This window comes from Geospiza fortis, unplaced genomic scaffold (genome assembly GCF_000277835.1).
Source record: "Geospiza fortis unplaced genomic scaffold, GeoFor_1.0 scaffold192, whole genome shotgun sequence".
Taxonomy (NCBI): domain Eukaryota; kingdom Metazoa; phylum Chordata; class Aves; order Passeriformes; family Thraupidae; genus Geospiza; species Geospiza fortis.
In genome coordinates, this window is record NW_005054315.1 from 1404278 (window position 1) to 1415389 (window position 11112).

At 36.9% G+C, this 11112-nt stretch overlaps 1 protein-coding gene across 2 annotated transcripts in view; it reads left to right on the top strand.

The window, feature by feature from the left end:
- The window catches only part of MYO16 (myosin XVI), a 326118-nt gene that overhangs the window by 161242 nt on the left and 153764 nt on the right, over positions 1-11112 (top strand). For both annotated transcript variants that reach the window (XM_031056227.1, XM_005419960.2), the window contains exons 12-14: positions 2465-2530; positions 5276-5403; positions 10144-10249. In XM_031056227.1, the coding sequence (XP_030912087.1) occupies positions 2465-2530; positions 5276-5403; positions 10144-10249 (300 nt within the window). The remainder of the gene's footprint in view (positions 1-2464; positions 2531-5275; positions 5404-10143; positions 10250-11112) is intronic.

Genomic DNA, 11112 nt, shown 5'->3' on the forward strand with positions numbered 1-11112 from the left:
TTTAAGGTTGCTCAGATCACAGTGTGGCTGGGGTGGGGGTGCACCACCATGATTTGTAATCTTCCTTCTCACACCACCAAAAGAGCCTTCCATTTTCAATGCTATGTTAATTTAATAGAACATGAGTACTGGAAATGTAAAAGAAATTTAGATCTAAAAAGCTTGGAATTTGCATGGGAGATTTAATTATTCATCCAACATCAGAGAAATAATTATATTGTATTGTTAATCATCTAAAAACCAAAAGAAATTTTTGTATCCCTGTCCATATCTTACCCATAACTTATTACTAACTTACCAAACAGCTGAGTGGAATGCAAATGTGAAACGAGTATATTATTTTTAAATTTATAAGTTGATTACACTATTTAGACTAAAGGAATATGGGGAACTGTTATGTTGCTGTAAATCCTTTTGAAATTATGGGAACTTCAGTTTTAGGTGTTATGACATTCAATGGTAAAAAAAATTCTGGGGTTTGGAATCACGGATCAAATGCTAAAAAATGCTCATTATATAAGTATTTAGTTTTCTTTATCTCACTTTCAAAGATACTAGATAACTTAAACTGAATTAATGAAGATCTACAGAGAAAGTCTTTTATTTTAAGATGCTGAAAATTTCACCTGAAAGGATCTTGTACTCTGGAATTCTCTTAGCTTAATAGAATTTGTAGGCAGTGATCACTAGTGTTCTGCTCAACAGCAGCCACTGTGCTTTGGTGGCGTGTCAGCACCAGTGCTGAAGATGCTTTCATCTTGACTTGGTTCTTAGACTTAGAAGGAAAAGTCCTTGGGCTCCAATTCCAAGCCAAAGTCCTCATCAGCACTGAACACTTCCTGCGTCATCATCTTTTTTAGCTTTATAAAGTTTCATTCTGCCAGAAAACCCAACAATGAAGTCAGAGTGGGTGAGAGAAAGGAAATAAATTGATGCATTTTAGAAGAAAACCAGTGCATTTACTATGAAAGACAATAGTTTCCACCTCCCCAAATCACAATGCTTCATCTTGAAAAAGACAACATGACTGGAACGGTTCACATGATGCTTTGGTGTCTGACCTCTTCAGAGACAGATGTCTGGCAATTTCTGCATTCTATTAGCCGCAGCTATTTATGTGGAGTGAAAAGTATAGCCGCAAGAGTGGCCTACAATCTTACACTTAAGTGCACAGAATTGTAGAATGGTTTGGGTTCGAAAGGACCTTTAAGATCATCTGGTTCCAACCCTCCAGCCATGGCCATAGACATCTTCCAGTAGAAGATGTTAAACTCAGGGCCCCATCCAGCCGGTCCCTGAACATTTCCAGGCATGGGAGATCCTCTGGGCAAGCTCTTCTAGTGCCTCAGCATTGTCACAGTAAAGATTTTTTCCTAGTAGCTATTCTAAATCTTTCCTTTCAGCTTAAAACCATTCCTCCTCATTCTGTCCCTACAATCCCTGATAAAGAGTCCCTCCCTATCTCTCTTGTAGACCCCTTTAGATATTGGAAGGTTGCTATAACTTCTCCCTGGAGCCTTCTGTCACAACTTTCTCAGCCTATTTTCATAGCACAGGTGCTCCAGGCCTCTGATCATCTTTGTGGCCCTCATTTTGCCCTAGCAGGTCCATGTCTTTCCTGTGCTGGGGCCCCAGAGCTGGATGCAGTGCTCCAGGTGGGCTCTCACCAGAGCAGAGTAGAGGGGCAGAATCCCCTCTCTCACAGTGCTTGTGGTTCAGCCCAGGCCATAATTGGCTTTCTGGGCTGCAAGGACAGAGTGCTGGCTCATGTCCAGCCTGTCATCCATCAATAGCCCCAAATATGAAATAGTAAAATCTTGGAAACTTGCAATCATTAGATTACTTACTCTTTCTGATATAGTCAGGATAGCTTTTCTAGATGCATGCTTATAAGTTCCTATACACATACACTTGCATAAAGACTTGTATGTGTATCAATTGCTCCATCTTACCCCACAAGCAACATATTTTAATGTATTGGCTCTGTATAACCAATGAAGCATTTTTAAATTATGTCATGTATTCCATAAAAATCACTTGAGGAGCTTTTTTATGTGGTAGGCATGCCAGGAGTTAGTCTTGATGATCCTTGAGGGTCCCTTCCAACTCAGCAGCTTCTGGGGTTCTGTGACATTTTTTTTTTTGTTTAGCTAGTGGTAAGTTGCAAATTAACTTTCAAATAATCTACCAATAATATATGTAGTGCAATTTTTCTCTGCATAATTTTCAGTTATGAAGAATTCAATTTTATTACAAAAAATACTAATTAATTCTGTTCAAAATGTAAATTTAGATCTCAATTCAAACTGTGGAGTTAAAAGCTCAGAAGTCATGAATTATGTTTAGCATGTTGTTAGCTAGATTTAAGAGGCTTTGTTGAGATTTCTTTTTGGAAGAAAGCCATTAACCTCCTTAAAAAATTAATTTGTTATTTAATAAAGCAATTATGCCTTCTTTTTTTCAGACCTACATTGGTGATATACTGTTACTTGTTAACCCATTTAAAGAACTTCCTATTTATTCTACCATGGTAAGCATTCTCTTTTTAAAAGTTTGCAGATATTTTTTCACAATTCATATAGTTCATTTGACCGGTCAAACCCCTAAAATTAATTAATTTTGCACATTTATATGGGGGCATCTCAGTTTTAATATTTTAGCAAAACGTTAAAAATTTCTTCCAAGATACAACTATTTTTTTCTGTGTCTTTTTGGTAAGACAGCCATTTTGATAACACTTTGAACAAGCAGGACCTCTTTTGGTTGTTTAAAAATAGTTCCTGATGACCTTGGTGGTTTCTGCCACAGTCAAACTTATAGAAATGCATACTTCATACAGTGGTTGCTTGAGTTCACACCCCTGGCCCAAAGCATGACTATGGAGATAATAGCCTTGGAAGGTGCACAAAGGCTCAAAATGTCTGTCTGTGCTCCACACCAGGCTCCTCATCTGGGGCACTGCAGTGAGCAAAACACTGAGCACCAGCTGAGCACTGCCCTGGGTCGGGCACAGGGAGGGGGATTGTGCCAGGCACAGGCAGCATTTGGGCAAAAGGGATTGAGCCTTGTGAAAACATTCAAGTGTTTTGATCTCTCCTTCATCTTCACCCACACATTTTAGAGATACAGCATTGGTGTAACTTAATTTATCCTCCCCTCTTATCTTCTCATTGATGCACGGAGATCACAGAGCTCAGCCTTCCTAACAGGGAATGTCTAAATATGTCTGTTTAACTTACTAAAATTATAAAGGGTTAAAAATTTGGGAAGCAAATTTTAATTTGTGGCTGTTTACTGCATCATGTGGCTTGGTGTGTAACAGTAGTAAATCTGAGAGAAAGAAACACAGCGATATTCATGGTAGAAGCAGCAGATTCTAAGTAGGGAGTCTGAATTTATTTCTAGAAATGGAAATCATCCATCATCCCCAAGGTTTTAGATGATGGTATTCTTTTCTGGCACTGTGTATTTTATATTGGATACATGATTTTGTGCACCAAGAGAGAACTGTAAAGAGGAAGAGTTTACATATTAAAATGTTTCCTGAATGTTTGCTGCATCTTTACTTCTCTGTGATAGATCTTTTTAATTAAGTTCATCAGGAGACACTTTTTTGTCCTATAATTGTTTGGGTCACCTTCGATAATAATTGCTTTCACTTCATCTTTGTAATTTGCACACTATCTGCATTATGCAGGTATTTCCCAGATGATCAAGAAACCATGGTTGTAAAACCACTTTGTTTTTGAAATGCTCCAGTATACTGCAGCAGCTTAGCTGATGATGTATTAAAGTCTCCAAGTGCTAGATGGTCTATGTATTAAAGTAATAAAAAGTGATGATCTCAATTCCTCACTAAATGCTGACATGCTATATGATGTGGCTCATTAGTTAGCATTTTTGTTTCAGGTATGTAGTTTGTTATCTGTCAAAAAGAAAAGGAATGCAAACATGTATTGAGCATTATCCTATTTTTAAAACAAGGATGAAGCAATGCAGATATTATCATCTACATCTTTTAATAACAGCCACATTTTATGTTTCCTTCTTTTTTAAAAAAATAATGTATATAACTTTTTGACAGACAATTTTGTTATTGTGCAGTGATTGCCCGCACTTTGTTCTAATAGAATACTACCAAAATAAATATTTTATAAGAAATTATTCACTCTGAGATGACATAAAGAATCACACATTAATGGACACTGATGTACTTTGCTCCTTATGAAATTCCATGTAATTGCAAGATGACAAAATTATTGCATTTCTACATGGAAATACACTATACAACTACACTACACATTATAATAGCATTATACAAGAAACATGCAAGCATAACTTTGAAGGTATCATAGTGACTGTAGACATGCTTGAGCTGTTGTCTTCCTGCTTTGTTGTATTCCTGCAGAATTTACTCGTGCCCGAATAGGACAAGTATATTCTCAGAGTTCATGTTAGAAGAATATGCAAATTTGCAATATTTTGCATTGAGCATACTTGTGTGAAGGTTTTTCTTTGTACTTTGTGGCATTCTGAAATGCTTGAAATGATTCCTGGAGAATTGGTGTGGATTTAATCCTTTTTGTCTGTAGCCTTTAAGGCCTGACTGAGAAGATATCATGGATTCATTCAGCTTCACTGTTGTAGATACCCCAGTATTTAATAGTTTAGTATCTAATTAAATAAGACAGGCATGGGACAGAAAGGGGTGACATATCAGGATATCCTAAGAAAAAAAAAAAAAAGAAAAAAAGAAAAGAAGTGGTTTCTATAACAGATAATTGGATTTACTCAGGCTTTAAAGGTAGTACATGTTGCCAGCTATGTGTGTCAGAAGTTATTCTATATTGCAGCAAGAGTATTTGTAGGAGACTGCTCTGTCATGTAATAAATTATTTAGTTTATAAATTATTCCTTTAAATTTTCATGTGAGATGTTCATATTTCATCTTGTAAATTTTCAAGTGAAGACATTGAAAAACTAGAAGTGTAAGGTATTAAGAAGTAGCTTACTGGGTTTTGTTTTACTTAATGCACAAACCAGCACTGTTAAGTCCTCTAGTTATGTTTCATTTTGTATCTTAATTAGACCTTCTGTGTTTAAAGATCTATTTTTTGTAAAAGATCTTCATAGCTGTTGTAAAGGTATCACTTCTATAAGTAGAGAAATTCTGTTCATAATGCTTAGAAAGCTTTACAGAAGACCCAAGATTAAGGGGATGAAACATAACTGTTTTGAAATGTATTTATCATTTTAATTTTCTACAATTTTTCAGGTCACCCAGCTTTATTTAAGTAACTCTGGAAAACTGTGTTCCTCACTTCCCCCACATATATTTTCCTGCGCTGAAAGAGCTTACCACATGCTTTTCCAGGAGCAGCGTCCCCAATGCTTTATCCTCAGGTGAAAATTTATCTTTCTATTAATTAATTTGTACCTCCTGCCTTTCAGCAGTTTCCCTTGCGCCTCAGCAGTTGAGATTTCCATTTTATTTTTTCTCTGTTTTTTTTCTGTGTACTGATCTCTGTATCATACATTACAGCAAAATAGAAATGAAAAAGGTTTAATTACATCTCAAGCTCATAAATTCTCTTGGGGAATTGCCACTCCATGTATCTGCATCTAATTAGGAACAAGATTTAATGGTAAAGAATTCAAAACTGCTGTGTGTGTTTGCTGATATTACATGAATCAGGATTAGAAACAGAATCTATTGACAATAAAATGATAAATACTTGACTAAATCATAAACTTCTGGGGTGAGGCGCCTGTATTGGAGCATGCACTCTGCCTATGTTTGTGTGACCATGAGTTTGTTCTTTAGCTCTCCAAGCTCAAAATGGATTTAAAATGGACTTTAACCTTTAACCCTTACTCACAGTATTGTTTCAATGATAAATAACTTCAAGATTGTGAGTAATTTTATTAGTAACGTGTGAAAAATTTCATCCAAATATGCTGGTTTTATAATGGTGAAATTTGGCATTCACCTGGAATGTTTTAATCCCCAAATCTATTAATCCTTCTTCTCTCAAACCCTTTGAAAACAGTGAATCTGGTGAATTTGATGTACTCAGTCAAAGACATGTGTTGCTCAGTCTCATCCCTTTTCTATCTTTTCACCCTTTACTTACTTTCATATCTTGTGAATCTTTATTCCTAATATTCTCCTTGGGATTGGAGACTCAATGAGATTTTAAAAGACCTTTGAGATCATTGAGTCTAACCTTTGACTGAACACCACCTTGTAAACTAGACCATGTCACTGAATGCAATTCCAGTCGTTTCTTGAATGCTTCCAGGGATGGTGACTCCACCACCTCCCGGAGCAGGCCATTCCAATGTCTAATCACCCTTCCTGCGAAGACCTGATGTCCAACTGTCCTGGTTTAGGGTAAACTTGGGAGAAAACTTCTAAAGGGGTTCTTCTAGAAAGTAAATTTAAGTGGGCCCTCCCCCAGCTGGTTTGGGAAAAGATACTTTGGAGAAAAGTGGGAAGAAAAGTTTATTTTTGTTAAACTGTTTAACAGGCAAAGCATTCACTAGCACAAAATGTGAATAATATTAAACAATAAAACCTGTTGCCAATCTAAAGAGATGACAAACTCAGAAATTCCCCTGGGTGGGCTGTAGCTCAGCTCACTCCGTTTGTTATCAGTCCTTCTGGTGCTGGAAATGCTGCGGCCCATGCCCGGCCCAGTGGGCCACAGGTGTGAGCTGCCGGTGCTCTTCTGGGTGTTCAGTCCAGAGCAGATTTAAACAGTTCCAAGGAAAAGAAAAACGCAACAGTCCAGGGAACTTCTCTGCCTCAGCTAGGTAAAACTAACCAAAAGCAAAGGAGAGCTCTGTCCTGCAATGTGTCTGTGCTGCAGACAGCACAGAGAAGGATGTGGGGCAGCAAGTGCAGTTTCTGAAAACAAACTCCACACTTCTTCTCTCCCCCTCTTCACTCTTGAAACCAGTCTTAAGGATGTGAAACTTATTTCTGGGCTAAACAGATGAATGGGGATATGGGCATAATGAAGTCACTCTAGGGCGCCAACCTAAACCTCCCCTGGTGCAGCTTGAGGCTATTTCCTCACTGCTTTGTCGCTGGGTGCCTGGGAGAAGAGGCCGATCCCCACCTGGCTACAGCCTCCTTTCAGGCAGTTGTACAGAGCAGTTGGGTCCCCCCCGAGGTTCCTTTTCTCCAGGCTAAACACCCCCAGCTCCCTCAGACATTCTTCGTAGGACTTGGTGCTCCAAACCCTTGAGCAGCTCCGCTGCCCTTCTCTGGACTCCCTCCAGCACTTGAATTTACTTTCTTGAAGTGAGGAGACCAGAACTGCACACAGGACTTGAGGTGCAGCCAAATTTGTTACCTTTTTACATTTTTTTCCCCCAGTCACTTCACATCTGATCAAAAGCTCACTGACTGAAATAGAGCATTTTACAACAGGAAAGCAGTTGGCCAAATCACTGAAGAATTTACTATCAATTATTTGCAATTATTTTCAGTTTGTAGCAAGCCAGCTTTATTCATGTAGGCTTAACACCAAGAGCTGTCTTTGTATAAACTTCTAATGGAAGTTATGGAATAAAATTATATTAGTTATGCTCTTAAATAGCCAGTAGGTGGACTTTTCATTATTAACTTCCTTCTGAGTGCATTTTGCTCCTGCTTTTCAGATATGAAAATACATTAAGCACTGACAAGATAAGTAAAGAGTTGTCTAGGGAGCCTAAATATAGTCCTGTTAAAAGCTAAGGATCCTTAATAAATCAAACCAAAGATTTATGGCATGCTGATTGCTAATTTTGTGAGTCAAAAAGTCATAATGAATACATAAAATGAAATGGTCTAGCTTGCTAACAGCCAGGAGTGTCAATATCCAATGAAACTGTTGTGACATAAATCACATATTTAAGCCAAATAATCTGGAATGGGGAGGAGTCCTTGTGTTTTACAGTGGAATTTATTGAAAGCTTTCGATTTCCTTAGTTTAGCATCATCAAAAGCATTCTGTTCAATTTAATTTTTTTTCTGAAAGTATAATTCTATGTATTTTAAATGCAATGGGCTGCTGCACTACAGTTCCACTTTTGTCTTGAAACATTGTTTAGAAATACACTGTCCAATGCAGCTTAATTTTAGAAATATAATTTCCAACTAACATGAAAGACTGATCAGTTATGGATAACACTGCTGATAATACAAGACTCATTCTTTTGTATTTAACAGTTTTGCTTGCACATATTTGTTTCAAATCTAGAAACCTCAGTCACTGGGAGCAAGACTCAGTGTCTCAGTTAGCTACTCTGCAAATGGAGAAGAAATAAATTATTCTGACCCCCAAAAGTGTGCGAACTGAGTCACTCTTCCCTGGATATATCTTACTATATTAATGGGAATTTGGAGTAGTAATATTCCCTGTAATACAATAAGAGATTTGTTTCAAAAGTTCATGCAGAACAGCACACCTGTCTTTAAATCTGGTGGAAATCTTGTATGAACACATTCTGTCAGCAGTTTTCCATCACTTCTGATTATAGTTCAAGTACTGCAGGAGTAAATTTCTTTTTGTTAGGTATAGTATAAGTGTGGTACCTTTGGTCAGAATTGAAAATGGAGCACAAAAAATCAAACCCTGCCATTTGTAACATCTGAAATGATAAATATATGGCTCCTTACATGTTTTGTATTTTGCAATATTTTCCCTAAGTAGATGATTTATAGAATTTTTTATAATGGGATTGCTTTTTACCAAACAGTAACAATACAATAATGATCCACTGTTCTGAAATCATAAAGGTATCGACAAACCAGCCTAAGATGCAGAAACTGGGGGTAAGCAAGTACTTCTCAGTACTTGCAAAAAGTAATTCTTAAAAATTGCCTGGGGTTGGCTGTTTTCGGACTCTTTTACCTGGGCTTCCTTGATTAACTACTTCCATGTGATGGTTCTGTCAATCTCCAAGTCCCCCTTCATGCAATATATATGGTAATGGATGATAGTCCAAATGCTGTGGATTTGACAGTTGTAGCTTCTTTAGTTCTTTGCTTCACGTGACTTTGTATTTTCACACTTTCGATTGGTCTTTTTTCCTAACAAATTTGAATTTTAATGTTTTTCTTTATTTCAAAACAGAACTTATTTTTTAAATTATTCATAGTATTTGAAGAAAGGAGTTTTGAGCTGTAATTAAGGTTGTATTAACAAAATATTTATAAAGCAATAGTAGGAAACAGGCCCTCCATCAGATATTTATAAAGAAAAGCTGGAAAGCCAAAGGAGGAAAAGTGAGAAAACTTCATGGGCTTCCTTCCTAACTAACTAAACTTCATGTTTTTTCCTAATGTCTCACCTAAATTTCCCCTCTTTCAGTTTGTATCATTATTCCTTGTCCTGTCACTACACTTCCTGACTACGAGTCCCTCTTTGACTTCCCTGTAGGGGATTTTGCTTATTTCCTCCATGCCACCACTTTTCTATTGTTTCTTTCAACATTTGTCATTCTATTGACTTTTACCCTATTTACTTTGGTCACTTTCCCTGTCAGAAATTCTCGTTCTTTTGAATATTTATTTTACCTCACAGACCAGAAATCACAGCGATCTAGATAGAATCACTAAAGTGAGAATGTACTGCAGAAAGTGGGTAGGTTGTAAAATCAATCAGCTTTTCCTTTTCCTTCCTGTTCCTTTTGTATTTTCTTTCCATTCTTCCTATTGTATTCTTCACTTTCCATTTCTTCTGATTCCCCATCATTACCACAACAGTAATTTCCCCATCTGCAAAGAGAACCAGGCAGCATTGGTGAGCTCCTTTACTGGACAAAAGATAAAGGAAAACATAAAATCTGTGCTATAAGTACCTTCAAAAAGACTTGAAAGCATTAGATTTGATTGGTTTGACCTGTGAAACAAGACAAGGTATATTGATAGCTCTGACAGCCTTCATATACACAGACAGACAGTCAGTCAGTCTGTCTCCTATGTTGTGTTCTTTATTTGTCATCCATAAACGTTCTGTTACTTGAAATAAAGGTTTGATGGAGGTACCTTCAATCGATTCAAACAAAGCCAGCAGAGAATATAAATAACATTTCTGTTGTGTAACTAGCCCTGATTCCTCCCTCTCTTCCTTGCCTGTCATCTTGCAGTGGAGAAAGTGGTTCTGGGAAGACTGAAGCCTGCAAACAGATAGTGAAACACCTCACTTGCAGAGCCAGCTGCAGCAGAAATACCTTTGATACAAAGATAAAACATGTAAGTAGCATTCTGACCACTGAGTGAAATGAAGCAAAACCTTGGCCTCTTGGATAGACAGAGATATTTGAGATGTATGGAAAAAAGTATCAGCCCTGTAGAAATTCATAAATGGCTTGTTTTCACCTTTGAAGTCAAAGGAAGTTTTGGTTTTTTTATCCATGAATGGAAATAGGATTAAGCTCACATTGATCTGATAAGAAGCATCTTCAAAGTGGAGGCAGCTTTGTTTTATGTATTGGTGACTGAAAATCGGTGTTGCAGTGAATAGGAAACATTTCTCTGATAAGGAACTGTTTCTTACACATGAAATTTATTGCCTTCAGTAAATAAATAAATTTGCCTGTGTGGTATTTGCTGGACAGTATAAGTGTTGAGACATCTGAAGTAACAGTATACAAGACAGAAACTGTAAACTTGCAGGAAAACTGCAAGGATTGAACAGTCATATGGCTCAATGTCTGTGTACTAAATATATTTAAGAAATAGGTAAGAGTTCTGAATATTTTTTTCAGTCATATTTAATTTCCAAAACCTGTGTTTTCATATACCCATATTTAATTCCCTAGAAAGGTTCACACTGTAATTTTAAATTATGCTGAACCCTGGATTGCCAATTCAAATTCTTTAAAGAAATTACCTTTCCTGAAACTTCTCATCTGAGATATCAACTCAGAGACAGCTATCAATGGGTCTTAATGGAGGTGGAAGAGCATTATCAAATTTTGGGTATAGAAATATCCTTTAAATCTAGCTTAGGTGGGATATCTGACTTTAGATGGTAAATGTATCCGATCTCATCCATAGGGAATAGAATAGAGATTCTAATTTAGTTACTTTTTAAGGTGCCTTAATGAACACAG